General features: G+C 47.9%; 1 protein-coding gene across 1 annotated transcript in view; it reads left to right on the forward strand.

Annotated features, from left to right (window-relative positions):
- LOC142255225 (pre-mRNA-processing factor 39-like) overlaps window positions 1-22,902 on the forward strand; it is an 85,289-nt gene that overhangs the window by 1,373 nt on the left and 61,014 nt on the right. The window contains exons 2-3 of the mRNA XM_075326739.1: window positions 11,074-11,279; window positions 15,264-15,389. Of these exons, the coding sequence (XP_075182854.1) occupies window positions 11,074-11,279; window positions 15,264-15,389 (332 nt within the window). The remainder of the gene's footprint in view (window positions 1-11,073; window positions 11,280-15,263; window positions 15,390-22,902) is intronic.

The raw sequence follows: 22,902 nt of genomic DNA on the forward strand, positions 1-22,902 counted from the left end.
GTTTCCTCCCACACTCCAAAGACATACAGATAGGGAATTTAGATTGTGAGCCCCAATGGGGACAGCGTTCTTGATGTATGTGAAACGCTGCGGAATATGTTAGCGCTATATAAAAAAAAATAAAGAAGAAGTATATACACATATTGCTGTTTTGCTGGAAGGAATCCTGCAGTGTTTGGGTCTTGTAGGCTGTGCACACATGGTGTATTTTTGCTGCATTTTTTTTCTTGCAGATTTTTAGAAATCTGCAAGGATATCTGGATCCAATAAAGTCTATGGGAATTCTGAAGAGCTGTGCACACATTCAGCATTTTTTCCTTGCAGGATATCAATTCTCTGCAGGATATCAATTCTATCTGCGTTTTCACCATTGAAAGCAATGGAAAAAAGTGCATAAAAAACCAAGGCAAATCACGGCAAAAAACATGGGGTTTTTTTTCTCAGCGGTTTTCCCTCCAGAATACGCAGATTTGGGTGCAGATTGTCTGCACTGTGTGCACATAGATCTTATCAGATTATTTGTTTTGCTTTGCTTCATTTTGCAGTTATCTTTTGGCCATCGTAACAATTAAGGACATGGGGATGAGATTACACACAGAATCCACACAGGTTCTACCGCAGTTTTGTGAAGCCTTTATTTACCGTGATGTTTTTATAGGTGAAAGAATTTTTCTTTATCACGTTTTACCTGTAACTACATCTATGTCCATTGATCACACATCATAGTGCTTTCATTTATGGTAAATAGTGCACAGTATTCCTGCACAGAAGTTATGCAGCCATAATTCCAACATGAAAATCCAGTCTTGCGTAGATCAGTTGGTTGTGCCATACCCCCTTGCTGAGTCCACTCCATGCCCAGTGGATGCCAGCTGTTTCACACAGAAGACACCGGCCAGTAACTCCTGTAGTCAGAGACGGCTTATGCCTTGTGCGCACAGTGCGTTTTTTTATGCATTTGTGGCCCAAATCTGCATGTCTATTCTTATGCCAGCAGTCAATGACAATTCTCAAATGCTGTGTGCACGTTGCTTATTTTTTACTTGCAGATTTGGTGTAGAAAATAATCTGCAGCGTGTCAATTGTTGGTGCTTTTTGCTTGCAGTTTTTAGCCCTTCCACCCATTGACTTCAGAAAAAAAAACACACGGCGCAAAAATGCAGTGGTGCGTTTTTCTGCCAGAAGCTGCAGATTTTATGCAGAAAATGTCTGCACCATATCTGCAGCATTTGCACATAGCCTTAGATTGCAGTAGTAGAAACCATTAGATGAGATTATGAGTGGCAAACATTACATCCAAGTGATTAGATTGACGGGATCCCTTCATCAACCCCATTAAGTACCATGATAGGATCGTAAGTACCTGATCGGTTGTTTAATGGCAGCTTGGGGCTCCAATTCAGACCTCAGCTACAGGCCCCCAAATAAGTATGTATGCCCTTGCCCCAAAATAACCCTAAATTATCACTATTTTTACTATTAAATGGACATTTGGCATTATAATACACTAGCTGTATTTTTATTGCCACTGTTGACAGTGGACACTGTTGTTGATTTCCAAGGTCCTGAGGAAGGGGACTTTATCCCAGAAACGCGTCGACCTATAAAATAAATTACTAATATTAATCAACACTTCTTCGCATTGGTGGTAGCGCGGTAATACATCCATTCTCTCTCCAGTACCTTCCACACCTTACTCGAGAGATCTCCTGTACATTATCCTTTACTGAAAAGCAGAATCTGATTACAGCCCAAATAAAGACATATTCTTAAAGAGAATCTGGCAGCTCTTCCGTTGATCCTGTTTTAGGCCATGTGTGCACTAGAAAATGAGTTTTTCTTAAGGAAAAACCGGACCCTGTGAAAAAATACCGCACCTGCGGTAAAAAAAAGCACCAAAACCGCAACGAAATCCGCATGCGGCATTGGTGCGGAATTTCTGCGGTTTTGCCGCAGGTTGGTCCCTGCAGGTTTTTACCAATGATTAATGGCAAAACCGCAGGGACCTGCAGAAAAGAAGTGACATGCACATTAATTCCGCAGCGGAAATTCCGCGGGTAAATCCGCAGGGACAAAAAAACGCAATGTGCGCATAGCATTTTTAAATCCCCATAGATTTTGCTGGAGAAGGACTGCAAAAATGTTATAAACATTTTCTTTGTCGCTCCATTGGGAGACCCAGACAATTGGGTGTATAGGCTATGCCTCCGGAGGCCGCACAAAGTACTACACTAAAAGTGTAAAGCCCCTCCCCTTCTGCCTATACACCCCCCGTGCTCCCACGGGCTCCTCAGTTTTTTTGCTTTGTGCGAAGGAGGCAGACATGCACGCACAGCTCCACAGATTAGTCAGCAGCAGCTGCTGACTATGTCGGATGGAAGAAAAGTGGGCCCATAGAGGGCCCCCAGCATGCTCCCTTCTCACCCCACTCTTGTCGGCGGTGTTGTTAAGGTTGAGGTATCCATTGCGGGTACGGAGGCTGGAGCCCACATGCTGTTTTCCTTCCCCATCCCCATTGGGGCTCTGGGTGAAGTGGGATCCTAACGGTCTTCAGGCACTGAGACCGTGCTCCATCCACAGCTCCTGAGGACTCTGCTGGATAGGAGCCGAGTATCGTTCAGGGACATGGCCCTGCTACTTGGAGGTACTCTGTGTCCCAGTGGGGACCGCGCACAGCAACACTCCAGCATTGCTGGGTGTGCTAGTGCACCGGGGACCGCGGCGCTGACCGGGTTAAATGTGCCATTACACACTGCAGCGTCGCTGAGTGTGTTTGTTTATGGGGGCTACCGCGCTGACCGCCGCTGCCATGGTTAACACTGCGGCGCGGCTGGGACTTGTAGTGCGCCGGGGACTTCCGCGCCGGCCGCGCTTTTACGGCGGCCGCGCTTATTACTCGAGTCCCCGGCTTTTGCGGCCTAGTCTCTTTTCCTCCCGCCCCCAGCCCTGACAGGCAGGGGAAGGGCGGGACGCTGTACAGGACGAGCAGCAATGAGGGCTGGAGCATGCTTTGCATACTCCACCCCCCTCACTGTGCACAGTGGGGCACCAGTTCCCGCACTTTCTAGGTCACGCCCACGGCTCCCTCCTCTCCTCAGGACGCCGACAGCCATTCCTGTCAGCTCCTCGGACGCTGCAGAGGGGGACAAATTCTGGGAGACCCAGGCAGGGATTCTGGTGGCCTCACAACCGCTTTAAGCGGGTGGTAAGCAGCACCTGTGGTGCTAGCCCCATTGTGCAGAAGTGTAATTATAAATTATATGTTTATGGTATATACTTTACACTGTATGGTGCACAGTTGATTTCTGGCTATATACCCTATTGTGTTACTCAGGGAAGACAATAGCATGGCGCCCACAAAAGGCAGGGGTGCCAAAACACAGGCTTACTATGCTGCCTGCGCCGCATGTACGACCCCGCTACCGGCAGGTTCCACTGACCCTCATTGTGTGCACTGCTCGGCCCCTGCAGCATTTACTCAGCCGGAGCCTCTGCTAAGGGGAGCCCAGGGGGAACCACCTGCTGACACTGTCCAGGTGACGGGGACGGAGTTTGCAGTCTTTACGGATAAACTCTCTGAGACTATGACTAAGATACTAGAAGCTTTGCAGTCCAGACCGGTATCTCAGCACAGGGACACTGTTGAATCATTGCTCCCTGGCCCCCCTCAGTTGGACCAACAATGTCCCCCCGGGGTGTCTCATAGATCCCAGGCTGAGGGCTCTGACACAGACCCCAGCCCCAGACCGACTAAGCGAGCTCGCTGGGAAATTCCCTCGACATCATATTGTTCAGGGTCTCAGCGGGGGGAATCTCTGGTTGATGAAGCGGAGACAGCTGATCAGGATTCTGATCCTGAGGCCGCTCTCAATCTTGATACTCCTGACGGGGACGCCATAGTGAACGATCTTATTGCGTCCATCAATCAAATGTTGGATATTTCTCCCTCAGCTCCTCCGGTGGAGGACTCAGCTTCTCAGCAGGAGAAATTCCGTTTCAGGTTTCCCAAGCGTACAACGAGTATGTTTCTGGACCACTCTGATTTCAGAGAGGCAGTCCAGAATCACCATGCTTGTCCAGATAAGCGTTTTTCTAAGCGCCTTAAGGATACACGTTATCCCTTCCCCCCTGACGTGGTCAAGGGTTGGACTCAGTGTCCCAAGGTGGATCCTCCAATCTCCAGACTGGCGGCTAGATCCATACTTGCAGTGGAAGATGGGGCTTCACTCAAAGATGCCACTGACAGGCAGATGGAGCTCTGGTTGAAATCCATCTATGAAGCGATCGGCGCTTCTTTTGCCCCAGCATTCGCAGCCGTATGGGCGCTACAAGCTATCTCAGCAGGTCAAGCGCAAATTGACGCAGCCACACGCACGTCCGCGCCACAGGTGGCGTCCATAACCTCTCAGACGGCGGCATTTGCGTCTTACGCTATTAATGCTATCCTGGACTCTGCGAGCCGTACGGCGGTTGCATCCGCCAATTCGGTGGTACTCCGCAGGGCCTTGTGGCTACGGGAATGGAAGGCAGATTCTGCTTCCAAAAAGCGCTTAACCAGTTTGCCAATTTCTGGCGACCGATTGTTTGGAGAGCGTTTGGATGAAATCATCAAACAATCCAAGGGAAAGGATACATCCTTACCCCAGCCCAAACCGAACATACCCCAACAGAGGAGGGGGCAGTCGAGGTTTCGGTCCTTTCGGGGCGCGGGCAGGTCCCAATTCTCCTCGTCCAAAAGGCCTCAGAAAGATCAAAGGAACTCTGATTCATGGCGGTCTAAGTCACGTCCTAAAAAGACCACCGGAGGTGTCGCTACCAAAGCGGCTTCCTCATGACTTTCGGCCTCCTCAATCCGCATCCTCAGTCGGTGGCAGGCTCTCCCGCTTTTGCGACACCTGGCTGCCACGGGTAAAAGACCGTTGGGTGAGAGACATTCTGTCTCACGGTTACAGGATAGAGTTCACCTCTCGTCCCCCGTCTCGATTCTTCAGGTCATCCCCGCCTCCCGAGCGAGCCGAGGCTCTTCTGCAGGCGCTGGGCACTCTGAAGGCAGAAGGAGTGGTGGTCCCGGTTCCTCTTCAGCAACAGGGTCACGGTTTTTACTCCAACCTGTTTGTGGTCCCAAAGAAGGACGGGTCTTTCCGTCCGGTCCTGGACCTGAAACTGCTCAACAAACACGTAAAGACCAGGCGGTTCCGGATGGAATCCCTCCGCTCCGTCATCGCCTCAATGTCCCAAGGAGATTTCCTTGCATCGATCGATATCAAAGATGCTTATCTCCACGTACCGATTGCTCCCGAGCACCAGCGCTTCTTGCGCTTCGCCATAGGAGACGATCACCTGCAGTTCGTGGCACTGCCGTTCGGCCTGGCAACAGCCCCACGGGTTTTCACCAAGGTTATGGCTACTGTAGTAGCGGTCCTCCACTCTCAGGGTCACTCGGTGATCCCTTACTTGGACGATCTGCTGATCAAGGCACCCTCTCAAGAGGCATGCCAACACAGCCTCGACGCTACTCTGGAGACTCTCCAGAGTTTCGGGTGGATCATCAATTTTCCAAAGTCAAGTCTGACACCGGCCCAATCGCTGACATATCTTGGCATGGAGTTTCATACCCTCTCAGCGATAGTAAAGCTTCCGCTGATCAAGCAGCGTTCACTACAGAAAGGGGTGCAATCTCTCCTTCAAGGTCAGGCACACCCCTTGAGGCGCCTCATGCACTTCCTGGGGAAGATGGTGGCAGCAATGGAGGCAGTCCCTTTCGCGCAGTTCCACCTGCGTCCTCTTCAATGGGACATCCTACGCAAATGGGACAGGAAGCCGACGTCCCTCGACAGGAACGTCTCCCTCTCTCAGGCGACCAAAGCTTCCCTTCGGTGGTGGCTTCTTCCCACTTCATTATCGAAGGGGAAATCCTTCCTACCCCCATCATGGGAGGTGGTCACGACGGACGCGAGTCTGTCAGGGTGGGGAGCGGTTTTTCTCCACCACAGGGCTCAGGGTACGTGGACCCAGCAAGAGTCCTCACTTCAGATCAATGTTCTGGAAATACGGGCAGTGTATCTGGCCCTGAAAGCGTTCCAGCAGTGGCTGGAAGGCAAGCAGATCCGAATTCAGTCGGACAATTCCACAGCGGTGGCATACATCAACCACCAAGGCGGCACACGCAGTCGGCAAGCCTTCCAGGAAGTCCGGCGAATTTTGATGTGGGTGGAAGCCACGGCCTCCACCATCTCTGCAGTTCACATCCCAGGCGTGGAAAACTGGGAAGCAGATTATCTCAGTCGCCAGGGCATGGACGCAGGGGAATGGTCCCTTCACCCGGACGTGTTTCAGGAGATCTGTTGCCGCTGGGGGGTGCCGGACGTGGACCTCATGGCGTCCCGGCACAACAACAAGGTACCGACGTTCATGGCACGGTCTCAAGATCCCAGAGCTATGGCGGCAGACGCCTTAGTTCAGGACTGGTCGCAGTTTCAGCTCCCTTATGTGTTTCCTCCGCTGGCGCTGTTGCCCAGAGTGTTACGCAAGATCAGGGCCGACTGCCGCCGCGTCATCCTCGGACTGGCCGAGGAGGTCGTGGTACCCGGATCTGTGGCATCTCACGGTCGGCCAACCGTGGGCACTACCAGACCGACCAGACTTGCTGTCTCAAGGGCCGTTTTTCCATCTGAATTCTGCGGCCCTCAACCTGACTGTGTGGCCATTGAGTCCTGGATCCTAGCGTCTTCAGGATTATCTCAAGAGGTCATTGCCACTATGAGACAGGCTAGGAAACCAACGTCCGCCAAGATCTACCACAGGACGTGGAAAATTTTCCTGTCGTGGTGCTCTGTTCAGGGTTTTTCTCCCTGGCCTTTTGCCTTGCCCACTTTTCTGTCCTTCCTTCAATCTGGACTGGAAAAGGGTTTGTCGCTCGGCTCCCTTAAGGGACAAGTCTCAGCGCTCTCTGTGTTTTTCCAGAAGCGCCTAGCCAGACTTCCACAGGTACGCACGTTCCTGCAGGGGGTTTGTCACATCGTTCCTCCTTACAAGCGGCCGTTAGAACCCTGGGATCTGAACAGGGTGCTGATGGTTCTTCAGAAACCACCATTCGAGCCAATGAGGGATATTTCTCTCTCACGCCTTTCGCAGAAAGTGGTTTTCCTAGTAGCAGTCACTTCTCTTCGGAGAGTGTCTGAGCTAGCAGCGTTGTCGTGCAAAGCCCCTTTCCTGGTGTTTCACCAGGACAAGGTGGTTCTGCGTCCGGTTCCGGAATTTCTCCCTAAGGTGGTATCCCCCTTTCATCTCAATCAGGATATCTCCTTACCCTCTTTTTGTCCTCATCCAGTTCACCAATGTGAAAAGGATTTGCACTTGTTAGATCTGGTGAGAGCACTCAGACTCTACATTTCTCGTACGGCGCCCCTGCGCCGCTCGGATGCACTCTTTGTCCTTGTCGCTGGCCAGCGTAAAGGGTCACAGGCTTCCAAATCAACCCTGGCTCGGTGGATCAAGGAGCCAATTCTTGAAGCCTACCGTTCTGCTGGGCTTCCGGTTCCCTCAGGGCTGAAGGCCCATTCTACCAGAGCCGTGGGCGCGTCCTGGGCTTTGAGGCACCAGGCTACGGCTCAGCAGGTGTGTCAGGCGGCTACCTGGTCGAGCCTGCACACTTTCACGAAACACTATCAGGTGCATACCTATGCTTCGGCGGATGCCAGCCTAGGTAGACGAGTCCTTCAGGCGGCGGTTGCCCACCTGTAGGAAGGGGCCGTTTTACGGCTCTATTATGAGGTATTATTTTACCCACCCAGGGACTGCTTTTGGACGTCCCAATTGTCTGGGTCTCCCAATGGAGCGACAAAGAAGAAGGGAATTTTGTTTACTTACCGTAAATTCCTTTTCTTCTAGCTCCAATTGGGAGACCCAGCACCCGCCCCTGTTTTTTTGTGTACACATGTTGTTCAGGTTGAATGGTTTCAGTTCTCCGATGTTCCTCCGGATTGAATTTACTTTAAACCAGTTTATAATTTTTTTCCTCCTTCTTGCTTTTGCACCAAAACTGAGGAGCCCGTGGGAGCACGGGGGGTGTATAGGCAGAAGGGGAGGGGCTTTACACTTTTAGTGTAGTACTTTGTGCGGCCTCCGGAGGCATAGCCTATACACCCAATTGTCTGGGTCTCCCAATTGGAGCTAGAAGAAAAGGAATTTACGGTAAGTAAACAAAATTCCCTTCTTCTGCAGCGAAATCTGCGGTAAATCCGCAGCGTGCGCACATGGCCGTAAGAAATATTTGTACGTCTCATAAAATATTTCTGGAACGTTTTTTCTTATAGCTGTGTGTGGTGTAATTTATCCTTTTATTCCCCTTGGATATGTATTTAAAAAAACCAAACAAACCCATAAGTGTGTGTTATCATCCCCTCTGGCACTAAGGTCTGTTCATTGCTGATAGTGTCAAATTGTGTAGGGACAGACCTCAAAATGTTGTTGGATAATGGATCACAGTCAATATCAGGTGTCTAAAACATTTGACCCATGAAGCAATGTCTAGCGGCTGCCACCAGGGGCAGGCTGGACCGGGAAGTGGGGATTACACAGAGGCATATACCCCCCTCACCCCCCCCCCCCATCCCGGACCGCTCCCACAGTAGCTATTCAGGGCAGCCTGAGAACTTTCTGCTTTATTGACTGGGCTGGCATTGCGTCTGCTATTCTGATTACATAAAATTTGATATATAATATAATATATTGGAAACTGGATTGTTCATCTCACTTGGACATGTCTGCTACTCTGTGCGTGGCCGCGACTGCTGAGTGATGTCATGCTGTCCATCTGGCGCTACCTGCACCCGTATGAGGTTATCTGCTAAGCAGTAGGGTCGGACAGGAGACAAGCTGCATGGGAAGAGGAGATGAGCACTGTGTATCTGCCTATATGGCCATGATACTGTATATAGGGAACTGTTGACCATCATGCTGTCTATATGAACCTTTGGGGCCTTCTTACTATGTATAGGGGGCTTTGGGGCAATGATACTGTACAGTCATGGTCGAAAGTGTTTGTACCGTTGATATTGTTCCAGAAAATGAAGTATTTCTCCCAGCAAATTATTGCAATTACACATTTTTTGTAATACATATGTTTATTTCCTTTTTGTGTATTGGAACAACACAAAAAAAACACAGGGAAAAAGGCAAATTGGACATAATTTCACACAAATCCCCAAAAATGGTCTCTACAAAATTGTTGGCACCTTGCTAAAATTGTGGGTAAACAACATTGTTTCAAGCATATGATGTTCGTTCAAACTCGCCTGTGGCAAGTAACAGGTGTGGGCAATAAGAAAATCACACCTGAAACCAGATAAAAAGGGGAGAAGTTGCCTCAATCTTGGCATAGTGTGTCTGTGTGTGTCACATTAAGGCTATGTGTCCACGGTAGAATGTACCTGCGGATTTTTCTGCCTGAAAATCCGCGACTTTCGCGGCAAATCCGCCGCGGATTTTGATGCGGATTTTTTTTTTCCCCATTCAAAACCAAAAATCCGCACCAAATCTGCACCAAACAATTGACATGCTGCAGATTTTTCCGGATCAAAATCCGCGGCAAATCCGCAGCGGAAAAATCCGCAGCATGGACACAGCATTTCCAAAATGCCATTGAAATGGCTTGGAAGTGCCGCTGCTGCAGATTTTCGGGAAATCCGCGGCAAAATCCGCAGCGTGGGCACATAGCCTAAGCATGGAGAACTGTCTGAGTACTTTAGAACCAAAATTGTTGCAAAATATCAAGTGATGAGGTTTCAAGTGCTTCTCCAGAGATCTTGATGTTCCTTTGTCCATGGTGCCCAACATGATCAAGAAGATTACAACCCATGGCACTGTAGCTAATCTCCCTGGACATGGACAGCAAAGAAAAATTGATGAAAGTTTGCAATGCAGGATAGTCCGGATAGTGGATAAGCAACCCCAATAAAAGTTCCAAAAAAAATCAAGCTGTCCTGCAGGCTCTGGGTGCATAAGTGTTAGTGCAAACTATCCGTCCACACTTGAATAAAATGAAACACTATGGCGGGAGACCCAGGAGAACCTCACTGCTGACACATAGACATTAAAAAGCTAGACTGCAGTTTGCTAAAATATATGTGAGTAAGCCAAAATCCTCCCGGAAAGCGTCTTGTGGACAGATGAGACCAAGGTAGAGCTTTTTGGGAAAGTACATCATTCTACTGTTTACCAAAAACTTAATGAGACCTACAAAGGAAAGAACACAGGGCCTACTGTCAAATATGGTGGAGGCTCAAAGATATTTTGGGGTTGTTTGGCTGCCTCTGACACTGGGGGCCTTGACTGTGTAGAAGGCATCATGAAATCCGAAGATTACCAAAGGATTTTGGGTGCAGTGTTGTGCCCAGTGTCCGAAAGCTGGGTTTGAAGCCATTTTGTTGCGTAATAAGGGTGTGGATCCATCATACTGTGTATAGGAGGGTGGCGAGGACATTATACTATATAAGGTGAACTGGCTATGGGGCCAACCAGCTGTGTATAAGGGCCTATGAGGCTATCATATTTCATACTTTAGCTAGCTATTGGGCCATCATACTGCATGTAGGGTTTTTACTTGTATGACACCATGATATAGACGCTACTCAAGCTCTGTTGCAATCAAAGTCACCGTGTAGCTACCGTGTACATTTTTTAATGTACGCAATGCACGAACAGGATTTTTCGAAGTGATCGAAACCCCCCGTTTTAGTTTGAGACCCTTGGTATACATTATCTTGTGATGACTGATGTGTTGATACTCTGAATCACTCTTGGGTTATGTTCCAATTGCTGCGGATTTGACATTCATTTGACCATTTGTTTTGCAAAATATAAAATAGTGAAATCTTTATAAATCTGCAGTACTGTGTAATTATGACTTATTAGGAGCGGCATGTGAATGAGAAAAATCAAATTTACAAAATGGGTACTGTAATTACACAGCATAATTCCATCCAGAAAATATGTATTGCAAAATCTGCTTATATGACCCATGTGCACACCAGTACTCCGCAGTTTGATATACATGCTCTACTTCTGTTATAGGGTCTCTGCCGAGCACTAGCCAGTCTTCCCAAGATTGTGATGTCCTCACCACCGAGGATTGCTCGGGCAGTGAGGATGAGGAGGACTCCAAAGGTCCAGATACAGTTGTAATGTCCCCAGACTTGAGCACTTACTGGAAAGCAGCTGTGAACAAACCCAATGATTTTAATGCATGGGGTAAGCTTATCGCGTTTGCAGAAAAAGAGGTAAGACTCCTTTTAAACTCACCCTCAATCCTCTGTTATTTAAAGGGGTTGTCCAGTCTTCTGATACGTCTGCAGTCACTTTATTTTCTCATGTTTTAAGATTCCCTGCTATTATTGTGTGAGAGTGAACGGTCATATAACGGCAAGTATACAGTTTGCATAAATGCGGTCACATGCCAACTAGACGTGCTATTCCTTTCTCAATTCACTTGTATTGAGAGAAACCAGGCACGTCTAGTCAGAATGTGGCCAGAAGTATGCTAACTTGCCTTCATGTGATTGCCCACTCCCATTGGTAATACCGGGAAATCCTGACAGTGTGCGCATGCTGTCAAGTTTGAGAAGCCTGCAGTCACTATATGTGACTGCAGACTATTATCCTGGGACTGGACAACCCCTTTAACACTAGAACTACTGAACTCGTGACACCTATATAGAAATACATGGTGCAAAGTAGTCAAAATGACTACCTCAGTAGTTCTAGTGTTAAATCATATCTTTCATTTCAGGTGAATTTTAAAGGGAACCTTTCACCACTTTTTCGGCCTATAAGCTGCGGCCACCACCACTACCGGGCTCTTATATACAGTATTCTAACATGCTGTATATAGGAAACCAGGCCGAGGGTATAACATAAAAAACACTTTATAATACTTGCCTAACGGTCGCCCGGTGGGCCTAATGGGCCTCTCCGTTGTCACCTCTTTTTGCCATCTTTGTTCTCCTTCTTTAGCCGCGGTGCATGACGGGTCTGACGTCATACACACTCACCGGCATTCCGGTCCTGAGCAGGGCAGATGAAAGTATTATAATGCGCCTGCGCAGGACCAGCGACTGTGTATGATGTAGACGCGCATGCACCCAGGCTTCAGAAAAAGGACGAAGATGGCCGAAAGACGAGGCGCCCATTAGGCCGACCGCGCGACCGTTAGGTAAGTATTAAAAAGTGTTTTTTATGTTATACCCCCAGCCTGGGCTCTTGTATACAGCATGTTAGAATGCTGTATATAAGAGCCCGGTGGTGGTGGCCGCAGCTTCTAGGTCAAAAAAGCGGTGACAGGTTCCCTTTAAGAATAACCCATCATGTGTGTGTATGTAAGGATTGACAACACTACTGTCCTTTATTTTAGTAGGTTCAGACTTGTTATTGTGGTGTCTCCAAAACACAGAGATACAAGCAATTTCTGCTCTCCTGTGTTTATATAGTAGCACGTGTTTATAAGAAGCAGAAACATGGAGGACATTATACAGCAGTACTGAGCAGTGTGGCAGAGAATCCACCTCTTGACAATTCCACCAAGAGAGAACTGCCGCACCAACCTCCTCACTTGTGCAAGCGTGAATCACTAATGCAGGATCAGGGCAGTGATCCTCCACCAAGCTGGCTGAGAGGTGCTCATCCAAAATACTTTAGAGTTCAATAATAGAGTCCATGTCAGAAAGAGGACGGCACTCACCAAAATCCAGTAGATTCTTTATTAGAAAAGGTGCAGTAAAAGCGGCAGGAGTAGAGCTGTCAGCAGGCCCCCTCACGGCTGACGCCCGTTTCGCATATGAATAGTCTTCCTTGGGTTCATGGACCCGAGGAAGACTATTCATACGCGAAACGGCCGTCAGCCGTGAGGGGGCCTGCTGACAGCTCTACTCCTGCCGCTTTTACTGCACCTTTTCTAATAAAGAATCTACTGGATTTTGGTGAGTGCCGTCCTCTTTCTGACATGAACTCTATTAGAGAATCCACCTCTAATGAACACTTATAGAAAGCGGCACAATCTGTCTCTCACTCTTAGGCGGGGTTTGCACACTACGACATCGCAGGCCGATGCTGCGATGCCGAGTGTGATAGTCCCCGCCCCCGTCGCAGCAGCGATATGTGGTGATAGCTGGCGTAGCGAAAATTATCGCTACGCCAGCTTCACACACACACTCACCTGCCGTGCGACGTCCCTGTGGCCGGCGACCCGCCTCCTTGTTAAGGGGGCGGGTCGTGCGGCGTCATTGTGACGTCACACGGCAGGCGGCCAATCAGAGCGGAGGGGCGGAGATGAGCAGGATGTAAACATCCTGCCCACCTCCTTCCTTCCGCATATCCTACGGAAGCCGCAGTGAGGCCGGTAGGAGACGTTCCTCGCTCCTGCGACTTCACACACAGCGATGTGTGCTGCCGCAGGAGCGAGGAACAACATCGGACCATTGCGTCAGCGTAATTATGGATTACGCCGACGCTGTACCGATGATACGATTACGACGCTTTTGCGCTCGTTAATCGTATCATCCAGCCTTTACACACTGCGATGTCGCATGCGATGCCGGAAGTGCGTCATTTTCAATTTGACCCCACCGACATCGCACCTGCGATGTCGCAGTGTGCAAAGTGCCCCTTAGGCCTCTTTTACACGTTTGGGAAAATCATGCACGTTTTTCACAGACGTGTCAAAGGTGCGTATTGCCCTCCGTGTGCCGTGTTTATTACACACGTGTGTTCTCTGTTTGCTGTCCGTGATAAGACTCGGAGAACGGGAACTTTCTACTCACCTGTCCCTGGTGTTGCTGTCCGTGGTGCTGATCTACCGTCTCCGGTCCTGCCGACTCCCCGCTGCTGCTGCTTCCGGCCCGCAGTAGAGTGAATATGCAGTGAGCATAATGAGCGGGGGTCGGAAGCAAGTGACAGCAGTAGCAGAGACAGCAGGGCTGGAGAAGAGAGTATATAAATTCCTTTTAATTCACACACGTGTGTTTTATTTGGTGCGTGTCACACGGATCACATCCGTGCGGTCCATGTGACACCCGTGATGCCAGAGAAAAATGGACATATCTACGTGTGGAGCACACGGGCACACATATGCTCCACATGGTCCATGGCAAAACACGCACATGCGTGCAGACCCATTGATTTTAATGAGTCTACGTGTGCCCGTGTCTCCGGCACGTGAGAAAACTGACCAAACACATACCGTAGACACGGACGTGTGAAGGAGGCCTTATGCCTCGGACACACGGAGAGTAAAACGGGCCAAGTGGAATGCGATAAAAAATTGCATTCCACCTGGACCCATGTTACTCTATGCGGCCGAAAACAGTTGCAACGTGCTGCAGGTGGAATCCAATCTGTATTCACTTTCCTTGCTTTTATAGATTAAAATAAGCAAGGAAAAACACAAAAATGCCACGTAGGCATATAGGCTAATGCGGACGTCACACGAGACGATCTATCGTGTGATCGCACCCGCCCCTGTCGTTTGTGCGTCACGGGCAAATAGTTGCCCGTGGCGCACAAAGTCGTTAAACCGCCGTCACACGTACTTACCCCCTGAGCGACCTCGCTGTGGGCGGCGAACATCCTCTTCCTGAAGGGGGTGGGACATTCGGCGTCACAGCGACGTCACACAGCGGCCGGCCAATAGGGGCGGAGGGGCGGAGATGAGCGGGACGTAAACATCCCGCCCACCTCCTTCCTTCCGCATTGCTGGCGGGACGCAGGTAAGCTGTGTTCGTTGTTCCCAGGGTGTCACACGGAGCGATGTGTGCTGCCCCGGGTACGATGAACAACCGGCGCAAAGAAGAAGAAATGACTTTTTGAAAATGAGCGACGTATCAACGAGCAACGATAAGGTAAGTATTTTTTGCTCGTTCACCGTCGCTCGTAGCTGTCACACACTACGATATATCAAACTATGCTGGATGTGCGTCACTTATGACGTGACCCTGCCGACATATCGCCCGATATATCGTACCGTGTGACGCCAGCATTATTGTTGCAGCAAAACCTCAGTGCTTCAGTATTCTGAACCTTTGTTGGCTCCTGTAAACTTTGCATCCTTGCTCTCACTTATTTGCAATCCTTCCCTTGATTGACTGATGATCCTGCTGTTCTTTTTCACTTGTTTTTTTTAGTTTGTTTTGATACAACATTATTACTTCTCAGTATTTTTGTGTTTTTATTTTTGCATTGTTTTACATAACCTTTCTCATTAACCTCCTCAGAAAAACCTGGAATCTTGTAGGAAATCCTATGACGCCTTCCTTACGTGTTTCCCACTTTCTCATATCTTTTGGAAGAAGTATGCAGACCTAGAGCAGAATCATGGCAACACAGAAGAGGCCGAAAAGGTACGTGTGTCTCCATTCGAGGAGCGGTTTGGGACTCAGGTAACACCCTACCATGACACAGATTGTTTAGAAAGGTCTCTGTGAATGTAGTAATTTCACAGAATTGTGCCTATTGGCAACTTTATTAGGTACACACTTAAATTTCTTCCATCGTTTCCTTCAGAAGAGGAGACATTTTTCAAGAGGTTGATTCAGGGAGATGTTTCATATTGACTTGATGAGGTGATGCAGTGGACATGGATTTCGGGCTGTGCATGTTCAGGATGATACTCATCACTTGAGCAGGTGTAATATGTACCAAACCAATGTTCTCCATGTCCGAACTACTTCTACGAGTGTGAACAGTTGACTCAAAGTACGATGGATCCATCATTTCTATCCATGGATCCATCATTTCTATCCATGCCCCCTGCATGGGTCAGAAATCGAAATTTTCACACAGTTTGAGGGTTTATTACATTTTTATTTTTTGCAATATGGAAAAATAAAAGCAAAAATGACAGTGCAAACCCAACAAATAAAGGGTCAAAGAAGCATAGAAAGTGGAGGGTCATTCTCCTCAAGTTACCCATATATTGGACAAGCAGAACAGAGACCTTATATTAAAGATAGTGGAAGATGGCTTGTGCAATCTAGATCAGCAGGGCAACTGAGGTCAATGATTGACTGCAGCGCCGTGGACATGACGTCATCAGTTTAGCCAATCAGTAAAGGCCAAAGCAATGGGAGCAATGCTGGACATCCGCAGGGTAAGTAAAAGCTTGTTTTTATTTACTCATTTATTTATTTTTTCCCCTTTTTCATGCTTTTGATCAATAATCTTTAAAAGAAGGACATTCCCTTGAAGCATTTCCATGTCACAATCCAGTTTTGCAAAATTCTGAATCTCAGGTGTAGTCAGCCCTATTTCAGATTTAAAGGGAACCTGTCAGCTGATTCATGTCATCCATTAACTAGTAATTACTGGTCCAAATTAATCTTAAGGTACGTGCCCATGACCAGGGTTCACAGCGTTTTGGATGTAGCATGTTTCAGCTGTGTCCAAAACGCTGTGATGTACAGTACAAGCACAGTGGATGGAATTTCTAGAAATCCCACACTCCCTGTGCGAGAAGTGTACACAGCGTAAACTGACCTGCGCTGCGGCTTTCCGAGCCGCAGCATGTCAATTCTTTGCCTCATAGAGATGCAAGTGTTTTCCGCAGGGAGAACACAGCGAGAAACCGCAACTACCCGAGCCCGGATTGTGGGTACGAGCAGCTGCGGTCTCCTGCGGAGGAGACTGCCGGCACAACATGTCAGGACCCTCCACATCCAGGACGCAGCGGGTCCTGATTGTGGGGACATACCTTACACTCTAAAGGACCTTATACATAGAGTTTTTCCTGTGGCTGCATTTTTGTGCTTTTTTTTGGGGCCATAAACGCTGCATCTTTGTGGTCAGAAAAAAAACCGCAGCGTGCACACATAGCTTAAGAAGTAATAAGGGTGAAAGCATGTGATTTGGAAAATTGTCCAGCCATCTTTTGTACAAAATAGGTCAAGCCAAAGTGATACGTCAGCCACCCTGCAAGTATTAAGGGCACTTTACACGCTGTGATATCGGTACCGATATCGCTAGCGAGCGTACTCGCCCCTGTCGGATGTGCGTCACGGGCAAATTGCTGCCCGTGGCGCACAACACCGCTTACACCCGTCACACGGACTTGCCTTCCCTGCGACGTCGCTAGGGCCGGCGATCCGCCTCCTTTCTAAGGGGGCGGTTTGTGCGGCGTCACAGCGACGTGACACGGCAGCCGTTCAATAGCAGAGGAGGGGCGGAGATGAGCGGCCGTAACATGCCGCCCACCTCCTTTCTTCCTCATTGCCGGTGGACGCAGGTAAGGAGATGTTCGTCTTTCCTGCGGTGTCACACATAGCGACGTGTGATGCCGCAGAAACGAGGAACAACCAGCGGCATGCACCACCAACGATATTATGAATAGGAGCGACGTGTCAACGTTCAACGATTTTTGACGTTTTTGCGATCGTTGATCGTCGCTCCTTGGTGTCACAAACTGCGATGTCGCTAACGGCGCCGGATGTGCGTCACTAACGACGTGACCCCGACGATATATCGTTAGCGATGTCGCAGCGTGTAAAGCACCCTTAAGAGGTAATAAGGGTGAAAGTATGTGATTTGGACAATTGTCCAGCCATCTTTTATATAAAATAGGTCAAGCCGTAGCGATACATCAGCCACCCTGCAAGTATTAGGCGGGCTTTGCACACTGCGACATCGCAGGTGCGATGTCGGTGGGGTCAAATTGAAAATGACGCACTTCCGGCATCGCATGCGACATCGCAGTGTGTAAAGCCTAGATGATACGATTAACGAGCGCAAAAGCGTCGTTATCGTATCATCGGTGCAGCGTAGGTGTAATCCATGATTACGCTGACGCGACGGTCCGATGTTGTTCCTCGCTCCTGCGGCAGCACACATCGCTGTGTGTGAAGTCGCAGGAGCGAGGAACGTCTCCTACCGGCCTCACTGCGGCTTCCGTAGGATATGCGGAAGGAAAGAGATGGGCAGGATGTTTACATCCTGCTCATCTCCGCCCCTCCGCTCCGATTGGCCGCCTGCCGTGTGACGTCACAGTGACGCCGCACGACCCGCCCCCTTAACAAGGAGGCGGGCCGCCGGCCACAGGGACGTCGCACGGCAGGTGAGTGTGTGTGTGAAGCTGGCGTAGCGATACTTTTCGCTACGCCAGCTATCACCACATATCGCTGCTGCGACGGGGGCGGGCACTATCGCACTCGGCATCGCAGCATCGGGCTGCGATGTCGCAGTGTGCAAAGCCCGCCTTAGTCTAAACACAGATAAGCGATGCACTAGGGTACATGAAGTGTAAGACATATTATTTAATTTAAGATTTGTCGATTAGGAAAATTGGAAAAGGAGTTAAATTCGGATATAAAATAGGCAACACTAAAAATGTGTGCACTGTAGATGTTGGGAATACATTTGATTTTCTCGGGTAGCGCATTCCAGAGAACTGGTGCAGCGCAAGAGAAATCCTGGAAACAGAAGTTCAGATCTATGTTAATGTTGAATTGGCAGCAGAACGAGGACTTCTGAATAATCATCCGCTTCTGGATGGGAAATCCAGTAAGTGTATTAAACATATTTATTATGGCAGAAGTTAGATGAAGATAAACTGAGAGGCTGTATCCACAGCAAGATTTTCTGCATCAAGATTGCTGCTGATGGCGAGATGTTAAAAGAAAATAATCTTTGCCTATATTAACCAAGTCACGTCTGTTACAGTCTGGAGCAATATGCCTAGAGAGGAAGAGCTGATATCTGGAAATCAGATCACTGCTATTCTCTCCCTGTAGCCTAAAATGGGGCCAAGATGGTTCCCTTCATTCGTTAACTTTGCTTCTTCATCTTATAGAGGCAGCAATTTGTCTAAAAATGCTAAAAACCACTTCCTTTCCTTTGAGCGGCCACAAGAAAATCGGCATTCATAAGATATCGGCACTCATCACCGGGTTATGTGTGAGCGAAAACTGCCGTGATACATTGTGTGATCATCACATAGATTCAGTCCTTGTATAGTTACTGTCTTATTGTAATTCCCCATTGTGTCTCACTTTTCAGAATCCTTAACAAAAAAAGAAATAAAAAGCCTCAAGACCATTATGTTTTCACTATATTGTTCAGGCTGAGAATATTCTCTCATAGATAGCAGTGCAGCCTGTGGTTGACACTTATTGTTTCTCCCTTCCATACTGCAGAAGTCCAAAGTTCAAAGCACTGACAAGTTTCAAGTATTAATTATTTACTTGGAGACATTCACTGTGCACAAAGGATCCCCTGTCTTCCCCTTCTGTCCTGTGTTAAGACAGGATTTGTCAATACAGGAGTTTCCCCTCTGCTTTAGATGCATATATATGGCTACAGGAAAGATGTTCCCCTGCCGGTGTTGGTTAGTGCACTTGCTGGAATGGTGAAATGAAAGGAGTGAGCTCAGAAGCCGCCCACCCACGCCACGTATTGGGGGCACTGGTTCAGATGACGTATTCGAAGAAGAGTTCATCAGTTTCATTGTAGTGGAAAACCCAATCAAGTGTCATCTGCCTCTGGATACTCACCTTTTTAACTATGGGATTCTCAAAGATTTCCTCCTGGAGCCTCGCCATCTGTGATCACACGCCACGCCAAAATTAATGTTACTGCTCAATTGTTATTTTGTATCATAACCTAAAAATAAGTAGAGAGTGGGTGGGAGGGGGAGGGGGAGATATGTGGGAGGGAAGGGAAGGAGGTATACGGAGGGGGAAGAAAGGAGGGGAAAAGTGGGAGAGAGGGGGAGGAAAGGTAGTGGGGGGAAGGAGGGGAAAAGTGGGTGGGGGAAAAGTGGGTGGGGGGGCAAGGTGGGGAAAAGTGGGTGAGAGGGGGAGGAAAGGGAGAGGGGGGAAGGTGGGGAAAAGTGGGTGAGAAGGGGCATGGTGGGGAAAAGGGGACAAGAGGGGGAGGAAAGGGAGTGGGGGGAAGGAGGGGAAAAGTGGGTGAGAGGGGGCAAGGTGGGGAAAAAGTGGGTGAGAGGGGAAGGAAAGGGAGATGGGGAAGTAGGGGGAAAGGGAGGGAAAAAGTGTGGGGGTGAGGGATGGTAAGGAAGAGAGCTGGGAGAGGGAGGGAAAGGGAGAGGGGGCTGGGGGTAGGGATGGAGAAAAACAAAAAAAGAATCAATTATGTTTCCAAACCCAAATTTGGAGAACTTTTGCAATTTGCAATCACCACTGTAATAACTGCCTCCTCATCTGTGCCCCACCCAACAACTAGAGGAGCCCCCCACAGTTTGAGAATCACTCCTCTAAACCATATGCATTTCGAGTCCCAGGGGATGCAGCTAGAAGAGGGTGCAATGCTTTCCCCAAGGTAATAAACAAGCAGCAGCACTTATGCTGAGTGACGTCTTAGCGGACACAAGAGCGGTCATCTGAATTTCCTGCGAGCACTGTACCGTCTTTCCCATTATTAAATGTTATAAGCTGTGTTTATACATATAGGGTCCGATTCATTATTTGCATTTTTTTAGGTTAATTCTCTTTTTTTTTGTAATTTTTTTATGTTTTATTTTTTGCCTTAATCGATCTTTCCTGCAAATTAAAAAATGCTCTTGTTTTTTTACCCTTTTTGTGCCATCTTCGTGCAAATGTTTGCATGTTTCATTAACCTATTATCTACCATTGATCTTTTTTTGGGACGCCTAATCTTTTGCTTAAAATTCATTAAATTAATCATTAATTCATTTAATTTATACATTAAATTCATTAATTTTACTTAAATTTCATTTTAATTTTAATTTTTTTTCCATTAAAAATCTGTCATTTAATAAAAAAAAATGAAAACTTCTAATTTGGCAAGTAATGGGTTAACAATTACACAACATTTCATGCACACATCACATTTGTACCAAAAAAAAATAAGCGACTTTTTAAAAGGTCCGCAACTGATCAATCAGGCGTAAAAGTTGGGAAGCCCGAATCCTCGCCCACAAAACGTCTAAAAGGCGCAGATGAAAAGAAGAATATGGCACAAAAAATAAACAAAAACCTGCTCAAGACAAACAAAAAGCTATATATATAAACCAGGCGCAAACACAGTAATGAATCAGGCCCGTAGTGTATACGTATATGTTTGTATGCTTTCATATCTCTTAAAAGTGATTTGTATATACAGCTGTATTTGCAATATATATATATTCATTGCTTATGTATTGGGAGATCAGTTTGCAAGATTGTTTGTTTTTTTTGCGTAAAAGAATATCGGAGAATGTATTCACCACGAGGGACTGGGTGAGCGAGTTGTATGTGTATGCGCTCATAGATTTCTCATGTGATGGGCGGCTTCTTAGCAGGAAATTGCCCACCCATAGATGTAGCCCTTGGGTATGGATTAGTAGTCTAGTCGTTGCCTATTTTTCCTGTACAGCCCACTACTAGGCACTGAATGTTGTTGTGTGGAATGTATGGGGTAGGTGGAGGGGGCGATCGGACCTGAAAGCTGAAATTGTTAATACTTGTACAAGGAGTGCATGGGGTGACTCCATCTTACGGGAGAGATCATTATTTTACTCCGACAACTACATTTGTCCAAAACTCTGCAAATTCTTTACGTGGACATGGAAGATGGCGTTTCAAAAGGACTCCGACAACTGGAATTGAAAAGGCAAGTTTCAAATGATATTTTTTAATCTAAAACCTAAAGCCCAAGACCACCCCAAGATAAGACCTTTCAGGTTTACCTCTTCTTGTCTATATCTTTGACGATGAGGTCCAGGGTACTTACATTTGGGAGTGGCTGAATGGTGATTTTTGCAAGGTTCATGGGGCAAAAGTAGTTATTTCACCTGAATAGAACTGCTGTTCTACTAAACAGGGAAAGACTCACACTAACTATCCTCCATATAATTTCTGCAGGCTTAGGGCCAACAGTTTATCGGTAGAGATGAGTGGACCTGTTGAAGTTTGGTTCGGTGGGTTCAATCGGACTTTATCTAAAGTTCTCTTCTGTACCCTAACCTCATTGGAAGTCACTGATTGGTCAATTTGACCCTCTGTCCACATGCAGCCAGCCATAAGTAGAACACTTCTAGGGCAGGGTGGTCCGGGTTTTATTTTGTATACAATACATCCAATAACACTGTTACCCCCCAATGCGAGCCGTTCAAACACCACAAGCGGCTCGCACTGTGCCGAGCAACGAGTGAACCAGAACACAGTGCTGCTCGTGTGAGTGGTTAGAAATAGAGATGAGTGGACCCGTGGACGTTCAATTCGGCAGGTGTCACGCTGTACTAAGCATTGTAGCTTCAGAGTGCAGTTAGCAGGCAAACCACCAGAGGGCAGTAGAGTAGTCAGTAAACCAGGTCAGCAGCAGGAGGTCTCGTCAATAGCATAGGGATAATCAAATCGTGGTCAGGTGATAGCCGAGGGTCGGAAGCTGGGAAGTCACGTATCCAACAGAAAGAAGAGATGGAGACGAATTTAGGAACGAGGATACAGGTCAGATTTTCGGAAGGGTACACAGTAGACAGGAGCGAGTAGTCAGGGATCGGGACAGACGGACGAACGAGGAGAGTACAGGTCAGAACAAGGTAGCTGGGAGGCAGGACAGATCAGGTAACTCACCAGAGCCATTAACACACGCTGTAGAGCATAAACTATCACTGGCACTGAACCAGAGGTGCAGAACCAGGATATAATGTCCCGGAAACAAGAGCGAGACAGGGAGGAGTTAACTCCTTCCATGATCAGTCCGGAGCTGGGTGAAATAATCAAACCACAGTGGCTAATACAGACCTGGATCATGACAGCAGGTACAACCAAACTTTAAATTAAGATCGGTTTGGAACCCAAACTTGACCTGAACCCCAATGGAAGTCAGTAATTAGCAGTTGGGGTCTCTGCCCACATATAGCCAGCCATAAACAGATCATTTCTTGGGGAAGGGAGGCAGGGT

This window comes from Anomaloglossus baeobatrachus, chromosome 10, assembly GCF_048569485.1.
Source record: "Anomaloglossus baeobatrachus isolate aAnoBae1 chromosome 10, aAnoBae1.hap1, whole genome shotgun sequence".
Lineage (NCBI taxonomy): Eukaryota > Metazoa > Chordata > Amphibia > Anura > Aromobatidae > Anomaloglossus > Anomaloglossus baeobatrachus.